At 38.3% G+C, this 21,414-nt stretch overlaps 1 protein-coding gene across 9 annotated transcripts in view; it reads right to left on the reverse strand.

Moving 5' to 3' along the window:
• The window catches only part of tnikb (TRAF2 and NCK interacting kinase b), a 106,452-nt gene that overhangs the window by 4,673 nt on the left and 80,365 nt on the right, over nucleotides 1–21,414 (reverse strand). For 4 of the 9 annotated variants that reach the window (XM_049463032.1, XM_049463016.1, XM_049463030.1 and 1 more), the window contains 15 exons: nucleotides 19,861–19,970; nucleotides 19,442–19,560; nucleotides 17,968–18,065; nucleotides 17,106–17,129; nucleotides 12,710–12,891; nucleotides 12,058–12,172; nucleotides 11,571–11,738; nucleotides 10,860–10,956; nucleotides 9,127–9,309; nucleotides 8,890–9,033; nucleotides 7,820–7,954; nucleotides 7,534–7,634; nucleotides 7,098–7,247; nucleotides 4,993–5,152; nucleotides 1,326–1,465 (listed from right to left, as the gene is read on the reverse strand). In XM_049463032.1, the coding sequence (XP_049318989.1) occupies nucleotides 1,326–1,465; nucleotides 4,993–5,152; nucleotides 7,098–7,247; nucleotides 7,534–7,634; nucleotides 7,820–7,954; nucleotides 8,890–9,033; nucleotides 9,127–9,309; nucleotides 10,860–10,956; nucleotides 11,571–11,738; nucleotides 12,058–12,172; nucleotides 12,710–12,891; nucleotides 17,106–17,129; nucleotides 17,968–18,065; nucleotides 19,442–19,560; nucleotides 19,861–19,970 (1,926 nt within the window). The remainder of the gene's footprint in view (nucleotides 1–1,325; nucleotides 1,466–4,992; nucleotides 5,153–7,097; nucleotides 7,248–7,533; nucleotides 7,635–7,819; nucleotides 7,955–8,889; nucleotides 9,034–9,126; nucleotides 9,310–10,859; nucleotides 10,957–11,570; nucleotides 11,739–12,057; nucleotides 12,173–12,709; nucleotides 12,892–17,105; nucleotides 17,130–17,967; nucleotides 18,066–19,441; nucleotides 19,561–19,860; nucleotides 19,971–21,414) is intronic. The other 5 variants (XM_015601138.3, XM_015601137.3, XM_007232667.4 and 2 more) reach the window with 3 other exon arrangements.

Raw genomic sequence — 21,414 nt, forward strand, 5'->3', positions numbered from 1 at the left:
CTGCCAAAACAAGCAGAACACAGAGAGCCATCAGGAAAACAGATAGGTAAACAGGAAAACAGGTACCTTTTCACACAGTCAAACTGATGAAATGGGTACTGTTCCAATAATCCAATAATCCTCATTTAAACAACACAATAATCCGTGTATCCGTCAAAACTAAGATTATTTATCCTAATATATACCTTTAGCATTAGAATAAAAAACAACTAAATACTGAGAATAAATAACATATTTGATCAACAACAGCAACAATGTACTAGCGTTAATAAAATATTTTTAATTAAACTAATTTTTAAAAATCTTAGAGGCGGTTTACACCTTGCATTAATTTGTGTCCAGATTCTATTTTGATATACTTTGGCCTGATTCCATTTATACTTTTTACTAAAATGCCTCCCTGATGTAATCAGCAGAGATCCAATTATACTTTTTCTAAATACAAAACACATATAATGTCTCTGTTTTACTTCAAGTAAATGGCTGAATCATGATTTCTCATGTATCACTCTCAGTAATACACACCAGCAGATCAGAAAATTAAATATAAAAATGAAAACAGGCAATTATAGTTCACACATATTTGATTTGTGATAATACAGCGCAGTTGGGAAAATCAATTTCTTTTGCCTTTCGTGTTCATCACATGCCACTTATCTGTAACTTTTTAATGAGGACACAGGTCACTGGCTACTGTAGGAATGGGAGTTCTTATAACATTAATTATGGCTAATTAAGGCTAAAATCTGGCCTTTCTACAAAAAGACCCAATTAGCTTGCTTCTTGTGTGGAGAGTGGTGGAGAGTCAGCGTGCTGGTCTGTAAGAGACCTGCGCAGGTGTAGTAGCCATAACAAGTCGAAAAATCACGTTTGTGCATTTCTGAGCCAAATGTTACGAACTGTTCATGAGACTTTTGTCAGATTTTATTGGCGATGTAAAATATGTTTTTCATGATTGGATATGTGTTTTTTTTGTATTTCTGTTTTGTATATTCACAAATCTATTCATAGAAACATTGAGATGGTTGAGATTAAGATTGTTAAGTGAAATTCAAAGAAAATTAGAATGAAACCTGAAAGATTATATGTGTTTGTTAATGCAGAGTGTAAACAGTATAAGCATGTTTATACACTGAATGTTCTGCTGTTAAATGTTTTACCATATCAATTTTCAAGTTTTTTAAAAGATTTTTTATGATTCATTTTGACCTATTTTGAACAACTAAAATTGGTGTCAAATGTCCATAATGTTTGAACCAACTAAATCAGATCAGCTAAATTCAAGGGATTTTACTATTTCAAGAACCCTGTGAATGATAACTGACCTTGTCGTTTCGCTCGGAGAGGAACTTCAATCGCTGAGCTCGCTTGTGCATGAAAACTCCGTCGAGGTGTCCCGTTTCCACTGAACGGATCTCAATGGCTTTCTCTCCCCAGCCCATGATCTGGTTGGAGTGGATGTAGGCTGCAGAGCGGGGAAGGGGACAGGACAACAGGACATGTGACAGGAGAGTGCTGACTCTCGTTACAAATACAAACACTACATGTTAGTGAGAAACACCCCATTCCTCAACGACTTCTGACGGCCAACAGCAACCCCAAACCGGCCATGACCGGAAAAAGACAGGCTTGCCCTAGGCACCCCACACCATCAGGAGGTAATTATTGCAGCAGTTTCTGAGGCTCAAAAATAGATCCTGTTCGGAATCAGTAATGATTAGGGCATCTTTTGCCAGACTTTTTTTCTCTCATTTCTATTCTGCAATTAGTAAAAGTGATCAACAACACTAAAGCACTCAGTATGAGGTTACCTTATCTAAGATCATCATGTGTTATCAGTCCTCAGAAAACCTCCCTGAAAATTATGCAATGTAACTACAGAGATGCTGACAATAAAAACTGATTTTACTGGTCTAACAAGGCAGATCACAAGAGGTTTGGCATACAAATACTGGAGGGATGTGTATTTTAAACTATTATTATGTTCTGAGTACAGAAACAATGAACAGGCTACTATTATCTGTCCATGTTCTACCTGTAAATGTGTGTTTTCTTTGGACAAGCATTTCAGAATAATGATAACAAATTTTATCAGCTTAAAAGAACTTAATATATAAAAAAATGTCTAAGACTGTAATTTTAATATCTATATCTTGCTTCTATATATCTTGCTTGTACCTGCTGCTACTGGATGTCCAGATTTCCCTCTGGGATGAATAATCCATCCATCCATCCATCCATCCATCCATCCATCCATCATCCATCCATCCATCCATCCATCCACCCACACCTTTAACACTGTTGTCATTTAGTAGTTTTAATTTCTATTAGTTCTAATTCTGCCAAACTGCTATTTGGGGTTCCGTTATTTGGATAATAAACCTATCCATTTCACTCTCTACAGAAAAGCATAAATCATATATTTAAGATCTTCTTTGTTTTAGTATCCAATCAACATTTCCTACAATAAACATATATGTTATATTTACAAAATGCTACTGATTAGTTCAAAATTGGTTGAAATTGGTGGTATTCTATTTGTATAGACAACAATTGACCAACTCTACCAAGTAGGAGCAGTTTGTAGTGCTATAATTACAGACTGCAGTCCTGTTTCTGTTTCTCTGAATACTTTATTATCCCCCTTGTAACCTGTTCTTTAATGGTCAGGACCACCAGAGAGCAGGTATCACTGTATTTGGGATGTGGGTCATTCTTAGCACCGCAGTTACTATAATACATAATACATGTTCTGTGGTGGTCTATCTTGTGGGGTCCTGGTCATTGAAGAACAGGGTGAAAGGAGGATAATAAAGTATGTATAGAAACAAACACACTACAGTCTGTGACCAACAACATGCTCCTATAGCTAGAGAGGAATTTCTGCTCACATTCTGTAAAGCTTGTCCAGGCTCACAGTGGCTCTAACAAAATAGCACATTTGCAGGCAGAACACGGATAGGTTATTAATTTTAGAATTTTTAGGAAGGGCAGCTGTTCAGTCTGAATCGGACCCTCAGCATTGGCAATAAATTACATAACTGACATAAAATAAACCAGAACATTCACATTCATGATGAGAACAAACAAACATCAAAATGCTAAAAATTAACACTGTAGACCCAAGACACGAGAGTAGATCATTAAACATATGATCATTAGTTGTACAAAGACACCCTAAACGTTAATCTAGAATCAGCATGTTTCAGCTCTCTGACGGTGGTCCCTTACAGATCTACAATGGATCTTTAAAGATGCAGATAAATTAGCATCTTTCAGGATCCATTAAGCTCAAGCTCTTATCCTGCTTCACTGTAAATGTTCTACTATAGAAGATGAATCTGAAGTTTCAAGTACATATATAGACAGTTAGATATGTTACAGATTCACACAGAGAATATGAAGACATGTCAAAATGAAACTGCATAAAACAGAAACGCATGGAGTGCTGAAGCCAGTGTCAGTTAACAGAGTTAGCTACACACTGCATGTTTCAAATAAAGAGGAAGAAACATAAACTAAACACAAGAAAATGATTCCACACACACACTTACACACCACCATCACCACTATTGCACACTGTGCCAGGATTGGGAGGTGAACTGGAGGCTGGAGTGTGGGAGACAGTGCAAGGAAACGAGGGGAACAGGACAGATTGTAAGTGTGAATGGTCTGGTGAAGGAAAAGAGTGGAGATTCCCACTATTCCCAATAAAAAGTAGTCCTTTCCAACCCTGGTCCAGAATTACTTCCTGCTGTGAATACTTTTTACTAAACTACTAAATTATGGTTCCTGAGGTGAAGTGTGTGTGTGTGTGTGTGTGTGTATGTGTGTGTGTGCGTGTTAGATTAGAGAAAACACTAACATGTGAAGGGGAGGGCTGAGGAAAGTTGCACCAATAGGTTATAATTACTCAACTGGTCATATTTTTAAGAAATCACTACCATTTCAAAGATACTTGGATGCTAAACTCATATTTTTATATGCTAAATAGAAATGGCAATAATGAAAAAGGTAGCATGCTGGCTATTTAAATAGCAAAAATCTTACAGTGTTATCTAAGTAATGTCACGCCGCCTGACTCTCCTCCCACACCTCTGGACTCTATTTCCCAGAATCCTATGGTTTATGACCTCACCGTCAGTCGTTCTCCTTCGCCCAATCACGTTACGCTCCGACGCTCAGATTCACCTGTGTTCTGAGGAAGTTCCGGGTTATGCTCATCATGTATTTTGTATTTACGGCTGCATTATGTAAACTATCTTCGCGAGGTATTGTCGACTTTGGTTGCATACTAAGCGTTTTCTCAGGTGTTCTTCTAGTGCCTTTTCGTTACGACCCTACTTTCTGGTTTATCAGTTTATGTCTCTTGTTTTGCCCCTTTTGGATTTGATGTTTGGTTGGACTGTCTTTTGGTTTCGAACATGGACTGTTTATACTACTACGGCTTCGGTACTCAGTGAGATTATTGTTTGCTAGCGTCACTCCATTCGGTCTGGCGTTATTGAATTGGCTAAATTGATCGGTTGTTTTTTCATAATTTGGGGTGCAGCAGTACTTAACGTCAAAATATGAGCTACAAGTTACAGTTGTTAAATAAAAGCACTCATTAAGCGCAGAACTCCAACTAATACTCCCTGAACATTACAAACTGGATTGCTGTTTACCCTGTAGTGTGAACTAATCTTGAGTTTACAACCTATTTCTGGTGTTATGTGTAGCAGTTCAGCATATCACCAGACATACGCCCTGTTGGTGCAACCCTAGCCAGGACCATTAGGTGTTTGGACTGGATATGAAAACATGCATTTAGAATAATTCTCATGTACTGATGTGTTCACTGAGGCTAATGTATGTTTGCTCAGGGAGTGAGGGGTTTAGTAAAGGAAGTGCTGGGCTCAGGGGGTGGGCAATCCTAGCAGCTGGGCGACAGGGTTCTGAAAGGAGAACAGGGGCGGTTTGTGTCCAATGAAAGAAACAACCACAACCTACCAACAGAGGTGGGCATCTCTCCCCATTGTAGCACCACGTCTTTAGTGATTCTGCCGTAAGTGTTCACATAGACCCCCTCATCTTCATAACACAGAAGCATCTCCATCCCGTCGGTCTTGGGGAGCACCACAATCGCGTGGGGGGTGACACTGCCCTGAATCTGGGGGAGGGAACACGGGGGGGAAGGGGGAAGGGGTGGTTGGGCAGATGAGCCTCTGGTGACAAGTACGAGTGGCAGTGCATATAACATTCCCCTCTGCTGGTGACGCTCTCCCCTTGCTGTCCCGCCGGCAATCCTCCCTGTGAGAAACTGCTGCAACAATAAAGCCCCCCACTCTCTTCAGCACCATCAACTGACCACAACAAACCTGCTGCGTACCATCCACCACTTTCCCGGTGCTGCCACACTGTGGGTGCTTTGGTTCACTTTATCAGACCTATGTATTTTTTTTTTTGGTTGGTCAAAGGTCGTAGATCGGGGAAATGTTTTGCTCTAAGTAAATACAGCTCTGGAAAAAATGAAGAGATCACTTCAGTTTCTGAATCAGTTTCTCTGATTTTGCTATTTATAGGTATATATTTGAGTAAAATGAACCTTGTTTTATTCTATAAACTACTGACAACATTTCTCAAAAATTCCAAATAACAATATAGTCATTTTTAGAGCATTTAATTGCAGAAAATGAGAAATGGCTGAAATAACAAAAGATGCAAAGCTTTTAAGACCTCAAATATTTGCAAAGAAAACAAGTTCATATTCATATTTTTTTAAGAGAGAGAAATCAATATTTGGTGGATTTTTTGGTGGATGTTTTATGCATCTTGGCATGTTCTCCTCCACCAGTCTTACACACTGCTTTTGGATAACTTCATGCCACTCCTGGTGCAAAAATTCAAGCAGTTCAGCTTGGTTTGATGGGTTGTGATCATCCATCTTCCTCTTGATTATATTCCAGAGGTTTTCAATTAGGTAAAATCAAAGAAATCCATCATTTTAAGTGGTCTCTTATTTTTTTCCAGAGCTGTATAGCCTACTGTGGATTAGATGTTTTAGTACCAGTCGAAAGTTTTAACACACTCGCAGATTTCCTTCCATAGTTTTTGTTTCATAATATCATGTATGCAATAATGTAGCATCAATCATATTGATGAGGGGAGAGAGAGCACCATCTATCCACTCAGGTTTCCAATCATTTCTTTAATTGTTTTTCCATAATTACACGTATGGTATTATATAGCAACCAAACAACTAAACTGCTATACCAAACGAAGTTAACATTTTTTCTTTCAATTTTCCCATTTCCCCCTTAAATTTAGCCAAGCCAATTATCACAGCCGCTTACTATGAATTCCCCATCACTTCCTGACACTAGGGGTGAGAACAACCACATGCCTTTTCACATAAGTACATGTGAAGCCAGCCACCACCTCTTTTTGAACTGCTGCCAGAGCAGCATTGCCAGGTTGCCAACCTGCTGTGAAGAAAACGACAGATCCCCAATTTTGATACATCAGCTTTGATACGTTGATGGTGGGGCAACACAAGGTGGGATTTGAATTTTGAGTCACTCAGAGCAAAAATGAACATACTGAGGGGCATTCATCTGGTATTCTTTTTTAAATTGTTGAGCACTTGATGGAAGGAATAAAATAATTTCACTTTAACTTCATTTTAAACGTTACGGAAAAACTGTAAATTAGGTGTACCCAAACTTTTGACTGGTATGTCTTTTTTTCTATTACTATAACCTTTTACAAAAGCAAACAGACGTTACATATATGCAGATTCCAAAAACATTACAAACTTCATAACCACTTATCTACTAATGTAGTATCTTATCTATGCTACAAATACAGTTATAGTTATTGTATTATATTAGTGCTATTAGTATCAATAGTGATATTAATACATTATACTCAATATATATATATAAATATATATATAAATATATATACTAGAATATGCTAATTTTAACCATATACCAATAGATTTTAGTACAGTGTCCTTGTGTAGGAGGAGGAGGAGGAAGAGGAGGAGATCACCCGCCCTGACCCCTGAGGCTGAGAAAAGGGAAATCTCCTCTACTCAGCCCACCGTCACTTACGTGGGATGGGATGTAGATATCATACGGGTTCCCAGAGTCAACATCTATGACATGAAAGCCAACGCTGGAGCCATAGATAACCTTTAACCTCTGGCCCTCCTCAACAGTCAGGTCAACCAGCTGAGGCTTATGCTGCAGATCTGTGAAAGACTTTGGAGGGGAAGGTCGAGAAAAATAAGTGATGGACAGAGACAGAGACAGAGAGAGAGAGACAGAGAAACAGACCACATCAGCAATGTGTTACTGCAGTATCTGTGCCTGTAAGGCTGTTCTAACTGCATTTCATGAAGCAGCAGCTGAAGATATCAGATATCGTCTGAACTGATTTGACAGCTACAATCTTTGAAAGAAAACGACTCATTCCAAATGATCTGACAGCGGAGGATACTGACAAAAATCTCACATCAGAGAGAACCAATCCTCACGAGTCTCTCACCTTAAAAGCCATAAATTTGTGGTACGGTTTGGGAGCCCAGGCGTAAATCTCCACAGCGTTCTTCAAGGCAATCACCAAGAACTTGATCCGCTCATATTTCACTTTCAAATGCAAAGAGATAGGTGTGAGCCCTAAATGCATTAAATCTTTTCCACTTAAATAAAGAATAAAAATAATATTACATCACTATTATTTAGTCTGGAATTGTGTTTATGCATTACACAGCAGTTTTTTTTCAGTGTATAAATATTTTAAATTGTAAAACACCGTGAACCATGACACTTACCAACTTTGTAATGAACACAGCCCTCCAAATCTCCTACTGTGATCCAGCCCTGCTTCTTCTCCACCTCAGGATCATTGTGGAGTATCCTGTTCCTGAGCCACGACAGGTAGTACACCCTCAGCTTGTTCTTTTTGCCTGGAAAAGAAAGAGAATAGGCATATTCAATATATATACATATTCATAATACATATTCAACCATAATGGATTGCTGTAAATCATTATTTATTTTTTACTGATAGTTTCATTACTTTTACTTTCATAATGTTTGTTTAAAAACTTTGAATATTTGTCTGACAAAAACAATTAGTTAAATGAATGTTAATGTTTCGTACAATGCACAATTATTTGCTTTTAAATACTTAAATACAGAACAATTCATTAATTGTTACACCTGTTTATAAATTATTAAAACTACAGTGCAGAAGTCTTTAAATCTTGATCTTGAATCCAGTTTCCAGTCATGTGACGCGTGGTAGACACCACATCGCCAATGAGTTACATTAACTATTTCCAGCAAGGCCAAAAATCCTGTATTGAAAACTAAATTCAAGGTCCAGACTGCTCTTTCATCTCTTCCTTGTCCAGCTTAAAGTATCCCTTTAAACTTCATATTTTAATTGTTCTTTTTCCCATTTTCCCTCCATATTATTATGGTTACTTTCTTCTTTGAAATTGACCTCTACCTTTAATGTTTTGACTAGTCCTCCTGTTACTTTTGTGATTATTTGCCTTGGATTGCCTTGAATGCTATTTATATGTATGTATTTGTCTCCTGTTATGTCTACCAGACTCTGTGCTCTTGTGTCCTTGTTCATTTTTGTATATTTATACTGGCCTTCATACTATTAAGAGTCTTTGCTGCAAAAACTCCATTGAAAATAGACAAAATATATGTAAACTGATATGCTTATATTAAGCAACTGCTTTTTAGAGTAAAATAATAAGATCATTTCACTTGATAAGATATTTTTTAGCAGAGTATGAAAAAGGCAATACTATGCAAATGAAACACATAATTGTTATGTCTCAACTTCAATGGGTTAACTCTGTAAGCATTTATTGTGTCTTACCAGAGATGGTGACCAGCACGTTGAGGCCCTCCAACACGTCCATCTGTTGAAAGCGGCGTCGGTTGATGAGGTTATAGACCTTGCCCTGACCGCTGCGGTCCAGCAACATCAGGCCGTTTTCAGTTCCAACCAAGAGGTTCACCCCTACACCACAGAGTAGCAGCAGTACAGGTTAATAAAGCGAGAGTGAAGATATGGAGCATAGCAGTAGAGTTTCATGTCTGCAGTCAGGCTCACCCCACAGAGCAGCGCACAGGATCTCGGAGTTGAAGCGCTTTTTGTATTTGCGGATCTCGGGCGTGTCGCTGTGCGGCCTGATGTTGGTGGGGTTGACGTTGACCACAGAGATCTTGCGTGCCTCATTAAGCCGAGCTTGCTCCTGCTCCTGCTCCTGCCTCAACAGCTCATCAGCAAAGAGAGCTGCAGCAGGAAAGAAGGGGGAAAAAACTCCCGGTTCAGCAAAAAGTATAATTTACATAGTTTCCCCCTATACACCAGAACACAGTCATTCAGCTAAGAAATGTTTGGGGTTTGACTCTGTTAAACTTGAGCTATAAGGTTGATGCTGCAGTACAAATAATATACAGGCTTGACAAAGGCAACTGTCAAGTCCTCTTCATGTGATGTGATGTATTGTCCATTTTTCAATATTTACAGATAAAAGATTCTGCATTAATAACTGCCTAGTTGAATAAGATGAGTAAAATAATGTAAGATTGACAGATTGAACGCACTGAAAATCACTTGCTCAGTCAGGAAAGCTTTCGCTCAACAACAGGATACTGTTATGTTGAACAATCAAACGGATGAGGTAGACTACCAGATTTTGCATTAATATGACTGAATATGCAGTGTTATACACTTTTTGCTAGCTTTGTCTTGCCCACAGTTAGCAGTGCAGAATAGCAATTATTTGGAACCTGTTTAGGAAAATGTTACATATTGTTGCTTTCGTAGGGATCTGGGACAAAGACAATAAGAAAATATTCTCTCATGATACTACATGATACATGAACTACAGTCCCAGACAAGTTTGGGCAAATCTTCTTATTCAATGTTTTCTTTTTCGTCTTTTTTTCCTACATTGTAGATTAATATTGAATTCATCCAGACTATTAATGAACACATAAGAAATCTCTTAGTAACTTTAAGGTGTTAAACAAACCAAATTACTCTAATAAGCATTTAGTTGGGCTGTTAACTTGTATTTTCTGAGGCTGGTAACTCTGAGTAACTTTTGATCTTTCTTTTCTGGGGCAGTCCTGATGAGAGCCAGTTCCAAAATTACATTTTTGATAGGCTTGAGGATAATTCAAAATTCTTGAAATGTTTCGGATCGACTGACCTTCGTTTCTTAAAGTATTTTTTTCTTTGCTTAGTTGAGTAGCTCTTGTCATAATATAGATTAGAACATTACTCAAATAGGGCTATTCACTGTATACCAACTCTACCTCTTCACAACTTTACAAATGATGCTCTTAAACACATTAAGGTGCAAGAAATTTAAGTAATTAACTCTTGACAAATTCAGCACAGCTGTTAACTGAAAGCCATTCCAGATGACTCTACCTCATAAAACTAAGTAGGAAATGGGCAAGATGTGCATCTAAGCAAGAGGTGCTACTTAAAAGAAAGCTATTCTGGTTTGTTTAACACCTTTTTGTTTGTTAATAAATAATTCCATATGTATTTCTTCATAATAGTTCATTTAATTAATTCATCATTGACATCAAAACATCATTGGACCAATCCACACCACAGCTGTTTTTACAACCTTGAGATATACTACCCCAGAAAGTTCATATCCAATCTGGAAAGTCATTTAAGTCAATTTCATACATTTTGTTATACATTGCCTCACAAAGTGTGCCAAAATATTAAATTGAAACAACATCTTATAATCCCCAATAATGAATACAGTACATAAATACAATAGATACATATAAATGAACTCAATAAAAGGTGCTAACCTGAGGCGGAGTTCTCATTATCATCATCAGTTGGCGAGGTCTGATACACCCGCGGGTCCACAAATGGAGTGAACGAGGCTTTGGACCCGCTCCCGTACTGCCGAACAGAGACCAACGTGAAAAAGACAAACCCACATCTGTATACGCAGCTAGAGTTCTCACATGATGGACGGCAACTTAAAGAGTAAACAGCTGGAGACAGTCTGTGTTACCATATGCCAACATGCGTATAATGTAAACATGTAAATCAACAGGTGAATCCAGACATTTTTAGAAGGTTAGGCCTCATGAAAGCACAAAAAAGAGGTTAAAGAAAGAATGTAGTGAAAGTAAATCAAGGGAAGTTTCAGAAGGCATGTAAAAGAGCATCGTACATAAATGCAATGGCCATTGGTTTCATTGGTTCATGCATTTATAGATGACTCATAAATAAGCATTAATGTAAAAGTGAAGAAAAGAGTAATTAGAAAAACAAAGCCTGCCAGCAAAGGAAACAGTGCTTAGAAAGGCAAGGATGGGACAAGGAAGTGACAAGAGCCTGGAACTGGACGAGAGCAGGGCACCCCTGAGTCTACAGCCAGAAGACATAGCCAGATAAATATGCGTTTTGTTTGGACTGGACTGGATGGTGATGGTTAGAGGGTTGGGTTGGGTTAGAGTTAAGGTTTAAGGGTTGGGGGGGTGGCTCGGACAGGCTGCACCGTCACCTACTTCAGCCACAGTGTGCAGGTCCTGCGCATGCAGACTGGAGTGGCGACCCGGGCCTTCGCTGGGCGTGGCCAAGGGGGAGTGGCTTTGCTGCACTAGATCGGGAAGATTGGCGTTACCAGGGAAACCGTTGCTCTCGGCATGACCCGAGCGCTTTCTTTCCCCAAACATCTGTAGAAGAGGAACAGAGAGAGATGGGCTATGCTAGTGCTGAGCCCCAAGCACTGCCAGTACGCCAGGAGCGTGCCCTCCCCCCTGTCAGCACAAGCCGTAAGACCCCTCCCTCTCCCCCAGAAACATGGTGAAGGTGCTGGAAAATCAAGAAGGTGACTGAACTGAACTTAAACACCAACTTATAATAACTGAGGATAAAGAGGATGAACAAATTAGACAAACTTAAGAGAAATGAAACAGTGGCACACCAAACGAATGAGTGTAGGAAGTACTGTCTGGAGTTTAGGGATGCTTCTGAAGCTCCCCTGATTCTTACCTCTCTCATCATCAGGGTGCTGTCTTTCGAGTTGTTTCCATAGGACTCTTCATGGGCATCTTCCTGGCCAACCATTCCACCAAATGTTTCACTGACACCTTGGCCAGCTGATGGCCTGTTAAGAGGACAAAATAAGATGATATTCAGTTTTTCACAGGCCTTGTCTTGTCTTTATTTATTATTTTAAATGGATATCCACCACCAACATCCAACATTTTTAAAATGCTGCAAATGCTGCAAAATGCATTACAGAGTAGCCAACTCTGTCATCAGAGAAAAGATCAGCGACTCGGCTCCGAGACATCATCTAAAAGACGCCTGTGCTAACCAACATTACCTTGGGTGTGATGTGTGCTCAAAGCTCCCTTTTTATCAATATATTATATGTTTTATATTATCCTTTTTTTTTCTTTTGAGGTTCATGTGTCAAAATTTCATTTCCATAGAATTAGAATATGGACAATACAATGCTTTGTTTTAATTGTTGCATTTGAAATAGCTTCCGAATTTAGTTTTGAACAAAGACTTCACTGATACTTTAATAATTAAATATTGTTGGAATTGATTATGCTCAACTGAAATCTCTTAAAATCATCCTATAACTCATGCACTGTCATGATTAGCCACATATAACAATCTATGAAAGTCTTACATGATGCGTGGGATATCGCTAACTGGCACCGTTCCATCATGAGCTCCGCCCTCTCCCTCCTCCTCCTCGCTGCTTTCTGAGTCCTCACTGGACGATGAGTAGTCGGTCACTTTGACAGGCGGCCGGTTGGTCTCCTCGTTGGAGCGCAGCTCCCGGAGTTCTTTGGCCAGAGCAGTGAGGTCCTGATGATCAGAGTCCACAGAAACAATCAATACATCAATATCGACTTTTATCTGAGCCTAACCTAACCTCTACTAACAAACCCTCCTCAAAGACCTAGAGAAGAAAAGGCTAAAGTAAAGAAAATGATACAACACACAACTGTGATTAATCTGTTAGTAGAGGCAATAAAACAGTAGGTATATATTTTCTACATCTGGAGCAGGAATATTTTATTAATTTCATAAACCAAGAATTTCACAGACAGAAACAAAGTGGTAAACAGAGCTAGCAAAATTAAGTCTTGACAAGAAGGGAGAAAAATACATCAATGCAGCCATCATTTCTGCAAATGATGCTAAAACGTGGAGGGCAGCCTCGTGCACAAAAGAGAGAGAACGCAAGAAGACCAGGACCATAAAGCAGAGTGGCTGTTTAGGCCACTTTTAAGACATGCAGGAAGGTTAGTCGGGGTCAGCCCTACCAGCCTGCACCTCTTACCAGTTCCTCCTGATGCCCAGGCAGCCAGACAGAAAGAAAAGCCACTGAGAAACTACATTTCCACTGAGATCCACATACTCTTTATACTTCATCAGACTTAGAACTGACCTATTCATGCTCCACTCTGCTGTTATCAAGCTACTGTTTTACTGAGGTGGACCTGTATAGACCTTTACTAATTTTAATAAACAGATCAGTGCCACAAATTATATAGAAATTTTGATATTTAAGCTTAGGGCACTTATACAACTTATTCCAAATTCATGATAAGTAGCAATAAGAAATAATTGTTTAATTTAATCCAGTTTTATTTAAATAGCACTTTTTATGAAAAATGTTGTCACAAACCCAGTATAAACCCAGGGCAGATTCTGGGTGTGCTTGGTTTAATATGTTGTATGTTAACTGATGCTCATATTAGCAATAGATCATGTTTTACACAAAAAACTTAGAGATGGACTTATCAGTGTTTTGGGGTTCTAATATCAATCAGCCCATCTTTGATATTTTGATTCTTTTACGATGAAACATTCTGTACTGTTTGAAATCAACCACATGTAAAATGCTCTCAAACTCTAAGCACTGAGGATATCGAGAGGGGTATCCAGTTAGTAGTGTTACCAAGCAAAATAATCTTTACCCTACTTCCCCTATGAGGAACATGAGTTTTACACATGAGTTTTTCACATTTTACACAAATATGAGTTGATTTCAGATATGACAAAAACAGCCAGATGTGTGAAATTCTATTTTTTTTTACTTTAACCTCAAAACAGCAGCTTAAAAACAGAGCAATAGGCTAGAGATATACTTGCTGTTTGGCCATGTGCTCCCGTAGACAACTGGCTGCAATGTGAGCATAAGAGCTGACATATGTGCTAAATGTGTTACTGAAGGCTCCCACTTGCCACTGCAGCAAAAAGACACAACATACAGTTGCAGGAAGCCGTTCTTCAAAACATTCTGTCACGTTGACACTGCTAACTGCACTTAAGTGTTTTTTTGTGGGTACTGCATCTCATGTACGTGTCCTGTTAATTTCTTGAAGACGCACACAACTATAGGGCTGCAACTAATGATTATTCTGGTAGTCAACCAATCTGATAATTATTTTATCGATTAGTTGATTAGTCAGCGATTACTTCTGCCATGTCCTCCATCTCTAAAAAGAATAGAAACAGCTGAACATGAAATTCAAAAGACATTTAAATGTCTGGATGTTGTTTAAACGTGGAACGTACTGATATTTACTGATTGAATATGTAATCTGTTGAGTTTGGGCACTGTTGGAGACACTAATAAACTGTGTAAATTTACACTTCTGCTCTTGCACTTCTGTTCCCAGCACTTTGTGTAATGCAGTTCTTTTACAAAGTAAAGACTAGTCGACAATAAAATTTGTAGTCGACAAATTTAAATGATTGACATTGTCGATTATATCAACTTATCATTGCAACCCAAAACTACAAAACTAGTGCAATTAACAGACGCAGGATACGCAGGACAGCCATGATGCAAACGCAATGACATAGCTAACAGCAAGTATACCTCCAGCTTTAGTGGACAGGGCATGAATAGGTCAATTATTAAAGTAGATAAGTGAAAAAGAAAGATCTAATGAAATGAACATGACATCAGTCTAGATTCCCAGCAGCCCAATGAAAGGGTTTAGTGTTTAACACATCCTCAAGTTAACACAATTATAAAAGAAACTCGTCTAGCTCATTACAAGCTCCTTAATTAGGAAATCAGTGTGTTAAGAGTCAGGAAACCATTAAACCCTGTAGAGCTGTGGACATCTAGGAAATTGTGGTGACCCACATCTCCAGATATATGTAAAACCCCCCATTGCTGAATCAGGCTGCATATACTGTCAACTCTATCTATCTATCAGTATTTGACTGCACTGTTCCAGAGGGGGCATTTTCCCCAAACCCAGGAACACTGCGTCTTTAGGTTAAGCAAACACACTCCTCCTCTTCTCACCCGGAGAGCACTGTTGCCAAGGTAACAGTCAGAACCCGGAGATAGTGTCAGGGATTTATTGAGACTGTGAAAGAGTGTGTCGAATTAGAGCGACGCCGAAATGGGCAACTAATGAAGGTGACTGACATGGTGCGTGTGCATGTGTGTGTGTGAGAGAGTGTGTGTAGAAGAAGCCTGTGGAGGAGAGCAGCAGCCAGTTCATTTATTACTAACAGAGAAAAAGGAAAGTGACGTGAAGCAAGGACAGAAAGAGAGAAAAAGAGTGACGAGAGTGAGTGAATGAGAGACAGAGAGAGAGAGAGAGAGAGAGAGAGAGAGTGAGAAAATGACTGTGAACAAGTGTCGAAATTTGAGGGTAGAGGAGGTGGGAAAGTGGAAAAGACACAGCGAGAGAAAGAGAGAAGCATGAAAGAAAAAGAAGAATAAAAAAGGATATTAAGGAAAGAAGATAGAACAAGAGAAAAGGGCAGAGATAATAGAATAGAAATAGAAAGAGAGAGAAAGAGACCCCACTTGGTCACTTTACATGACTTGTCTCCTGATACTTATGCATTATATATAATTATGCATTTACACTTAGTAGTCAAGTTAGTAAGACTGAAATCTGATTGCTGTGTGGGACAAAATGTATACAAAATTATGCAGCAACCCGTTGTTTATCTTTTCTCTTCTCTTGTCTCTTTCTGTGCTGTGCTAAAGATGTTTGCTGTCTCAAAATTTACATTTTTAAATAATTTTCCTTTTTAGGAAAAGGTAGTCCACATTGAAAAAAAATGGTTTACACTGATTAACACAGCAATTACATACTGTTTGTGAAGGAGTTTTAGTTATACTTGGAGGAGTTTTAATAGTAAAATAAGTCTTACAAAGATCGATGTGTTTACACTGCTATAACTTGTATGTATGACATGTATTAAGTACTAGATATACAAACTTGAGTAAAATTGCTCTTTTAAAAAATGTGATTTTAGTAGAAGTTGAAGGTTCTTTTTAAAAGCACTCCACTTAAGTATTACACATTTTTTAAGTATAGCTAGTAGTTTATTTTACTACTCAAGTACTGAAAGTAAAGGTACAGTACAGTGTTATGTAGTATTACAGAAAGCAGTGGAAAGTTCTAAGAGCTAAAGGCAGAACGGGATCAACGAGGTCTTTTTATCAGATCAGCTTGATCTCTTGATTCACTCAATGATCAGCAGCTTCATCAAACCCGGTGACAGTGCAGAGAGAGCATCTACTGCTCTGACTAAATCTACTGGTTTGAAATGATTTAGAACATTTTTATCATAATTGTAACGATTAATGACGCAGCCCATAAAAATGTATTGGAGTAAAAGTATTAAACTCATTGAAAATATATAGTGAAGTAAAATAGTCCAGTAGACAAAAAATGTTATACAGTATTTCAGTACTTACATATAGCAGTGAACTAACACGTTACTAAACATCTCTGATCTCAGATCATCCTGAAGTGAATGGATTACCTGATCAGATTTTTATCTATTTTAAATGCATCTTGTTTGTATTTACACTTGCATTTATATGTGGTCTTATCCAGATGCAATCCTGACACTCCTGATGAATGAAGTGCCCAGGTGTAAATGGGGTCAGAGAGACAGAGAGAAATAAAAAGAGAAGAAAAAAAAGCACAGAATAATGAAAAAGAAGGAAAGAGAGAAAGAAAAAAGAAAAGCAGTATAGAGCAAAGAGAGAAAAGGAGAGAAAGAAAGAGGGCAAAGGTCACACTAACCTCATCTACGGCTCTCTTATAACTCTGAGGGATCAGCAACAAAGAGAGAAAGTTGGAAGAGGAGCGTGGAAAGAACAGATAGATGAAGGCAAGAAAATGGAAAATGAGAAAATGGTTAGTAGCACAGAGCTGAGGCACAAAGCAGAAAGCACGGAAATCCACCAGGTGCACAGTCTGATACTGCACCAACGGTTGTGGAGCTGCAGCGATTTATTAACTGATTAGAACTGATTATGAAAAAAGTTAATGTTTCTAACCTAAAATCAATATAGAGAAACTCTGAATATCTGAGTGTAAGCCCTGTAATTGTGAGGCTCTTCTTTCAGTTCTTATTCAAACCTTTAATTAATGTTAGATTTAGCTAATCAGAATTAAATTGGGCTGTTCTCACTCAAACCTGTGATTAAAGTTAGATTGAGCTAATCAGAATTAAATTAAATTACAAATTACATTTATGAACAGAGCTCATAACTATTTTTTCTTTTTTCCCTGTCATACATTCTGACAGACTGCAATATACCACATGAAGCCTAGGGGTGATATGATTTCTATTGTTCCAACAATTTGATTAACAGCATAATAGATGACTTTTTTCTACAGTTATACTCCATTATTATCAAATGCAGTACAGATTCTGTACTACTAAATACACTATGGTACATACATAAATTCCAGAAGATATTTTTAGAGAAAACAGCAGCTTTCAGTTGATCTAGGACACAATGATTATGAAATTCCCCATGGAAGGGGACTCAGCAGCACCTGTTCATATCCAGAATATGCAGAACATGGTTACAAAACGATAAAGACAGCCTTGTCTTAAGCCATAGAAGAAACATGAAGAAATGGACGGATCACTCACCGCTGGTCGGCTGGGTCTGGTCACCTCCCTGCCCTCCTCTTGGGTTTTGGGTTTAGCCTCCTGGGAAATGGCTGGGGAACCCTCAGGTTTTCCAGAACCTGTGGAAACCAGATACCACATACAATCAGCTGACCACAAGGAGCAAACAGAGTCTGAACACTCAAATACTGATGTGATTTAATGTTTACAAAGGAGAAAACTGGTTTCCAGTTATTTGCAACTTTAAAATTTGGTTTACATATTTGCCTCAAGTTAAAGGGGACATATTAGACCTCTTTTTACACAAGTTTAAAAAAAGGTGTATATGTTTATATAAGGGCTATATAAAATGTTCATGAAGGTCTTTGCACAAAATCACTCTCACATAAAGAGCACAGAGCGTTTACCACATGTTAGTGTGAGCTTGTGCTAAATGGCAAAACACAAACAATATAGTTCATGCTTAACTGCAATAGAAACACAAAACACAGTATTTGAAAGCACTAACATCCTAACTTCTTCATCTGCTGACTTGCCACTGACAGCAGGTACAGATCTCTCCCTCAAACGAAGTCTGCTGGCTAATTCTGCTGTGTACTTTGTACTATGTTCTCAATCAAAATGACCAAAACGGTGACTCTTCAACTGATATAATGGCCGGGGCTCTGGTGGGGGTTGAAGGCACTCCCAGCTCTTTCAACTGATTCACAGAAAACGAATGGATGGATTTTTTTTTTGGTTATAGAGGCCAAGTGGAAATATATAACCATACAAAATAAGTTTTGCGTAATATGTCCCATTTAAGATCAGAATAAATATATTAAAGCCAGTACCAACAGTAATTTCATAATATTTAATACAAAAAATATTATGGCAATACATTTAAAACACTTGGCATTGCCTAAATCTCAAGGGTTTAATTTGGGTATTGGAAATTGGCCTGAACTGAGATTTTCGATTAAGAGCAAAATGTAGTGCAGGATTTGGCTTAATCTGAATTGACACAGATTAAGCTTAGTCTTGGCCTAAACTGTGGCTTAAAACATTTATTAAATATTAAATATAACAAAGAAAAACACTTTTTAAAGCCTAATTTAAAGCTAAAGTTGTTTTTTCTTATTCTTATTTTATATATTATTTTATTATTATATAGAAACATTAATCTAAATCATATTTGAATAAATCACATATAACATACTTAAACTACAAGTGTTGTGTGCTTTAAATACAGAATTTAAAGCACTCTTAAGTTTCCTGAGGAGTAACATTTTTACATACTGTTGATCACACATTGAAGAAGTAATGCAAAACTGAAATGTTTGTATATTTTGCTACAATTCAGTAAATTTAGCATTGCTTTTTCTGGTATACTTTTGACTTAACCTGCACCTGTATCAGGACTGTACACACCTCCAGCTGCAGGGTTTTAATATGAGGGTAAAGTGAGGGTTTAGCTCAGAGGGCTAATCGCTGTGGGTCTCTGAGAGCTGCTTACCTCCCACCCGGTTCCTCTCGCTGGAGCCGCCCTGGGAGCTGGGTGTGCTGGAGCTGGAGGAGCTCCCGCTGCTCGTCCTGGGGAGACCCGTCTCCAAGGAAACTCGCAGGTCTGGGTTACTGCAGCAATGGAGAACCATGAGCCAGAGGTGATTAGAAAGATAAGCAGCCTCTTAAAGGTGCTACATGTGGGGCTGAATGAGTAATTGGCCTTTTGCTTCCAGAGGCTGTCAGGCGTTGTTGATAATACAAATTAGCCTTTTCACCCTTACAGCATTTTCATCAATCTGACAAAGAGTCAGGCCAGTTCAGAAAAAGAAGAAAAGCCTATTTATAAAACTGCACGGACAAATGTTAATCAGCCTGATGATACAGAATACCCTGAGGAGGGGATCGAGGTTTCGAGTAGTCTGTTTATACCTGGCTCGGATGAGATGAGAACCGGGCCTTGGCCCGAGACCTCCCGGTCCATTCCCAGGAGAGTTCTTCCTTACCAGAGCAGGAGATATAGAGGTGGTCCTCTGAGGAACCTATAAGCAGAGAACATAACAGATACCTTCCTCCTCATTTTAGCCTTTTTTTCAGCTGTAGAGACAAAGAGTTTCCTCTGCCATATATCATGCTGTTCTGTTCCAGGCAGGACTCATGAGACCAATTTCTTTTTTTTCCATCTGCTGCAAAATTAGGTCCAGGAAATATAATAATCACACCGCAAACAACAAAGCCTCAGCGACAACTAATAGATTAGCAATTACACACCACAAAACATGTATGATTATGGCTGTGCATTCCATTAGTCACTCAACTTTGCGTTCACATTTATAAACCAAGTCTGTAGCTTTAAGAAACAATACCTAGCAGAAACAAGTCTATTCTGAGGATTGTGGCACATTTAGCCTACTAACTAAAACAAGTGCTACAAACACTACAAACACTACAGATCATATCTGACTCTGGCTGTCCCTCCAACACCAATCACTCAATATGACACTCTCAATTAATCTATAAAACAATTCATATGTAGCTAGTAGCTAGCTATTGTGAAGGGCGGCATTGTATCATGCTAGCTAGGTTAGCTAGCTAACTAACTAGTGGTAGCCTAACTAGCTGGGGCTACATTTCCAACTCCAACAATATTTTTGTATCTTTGCAGTCTATAAGATACAATCTTTACCCTATGAAAGCACAAATTAGCTAAAACCAAGCCTGTACCATGGAGTGTGGCACTTTTGACTGGCTACAATAATAAGTGGCAGCTTAGCTAGCTGGTGCTACAGTGCCAACCACTACAGAGCAGGAATTTTGGTATTTTATTTGTATGAGCTTGTTTTTGCGCTCTTATAAATGAGTTTTTATCACCTATATAAAGCATGTGTAAGTAGAGCTCCCCCAAGCACCAACTGTGGTCTAGAAATGGGTAACCTAATATGTATCAATATCAAAATATCAATATCAAATGATCAAAATGACCAAAAATATTGATTGTATTGATCAAAACACAGCTAAGTATTATTTCTGGTGGCATAGATGTGCCTTTTATCCACTATACATAAAGAGAAAGGGCTATAAACAAGCATTGTATATATACAGCTCTGGAAAAAAATAAGAGACCACTTAAAAATGATGAGTTTCTTTGATTTTACCAAATTATAAATCTCTGGAATATAATTAAGAGAAAGATGTATGATCATAAGCCATTAAACCAAGCTGAACTGCTTGAATTTTTTGCACCAGGAGTGGTATAAAGTTTTCCAAAAGCAGTGTGTAAGACTGGTGGAGGAGAACATGCCAAGATGCATGAAAACTGTGATTAAAAACCAGGGTTATTCCACCAAATATTGATTTCTGAACTCTTAAAACTTTATATGAAATATGAACTTGTTTTCTTTGCATCATTTAAGGTCTGAAAGCTCTGCATCATTTTTGCTATTTCAGCCTTTTCTCATTTTCTGAGAAATAATAATTTATAGAATA

The sequence above is a fragment of the Astyanax mexicanus genome, chromosome 1, assembly GCF_023375975.1.
Source record: "Astyanax mexicanus isolate ESR-SI-001 chromosome 1, AstMex3_surface, whole genome shotgun sequence".
NCBI classification, from domain to species: Eukaryota; Metazoa; Chordata; class Actinopteri; order Characiformes; family Acestrorhamphidae; genus Astyanax; species Astyanax mexicanus.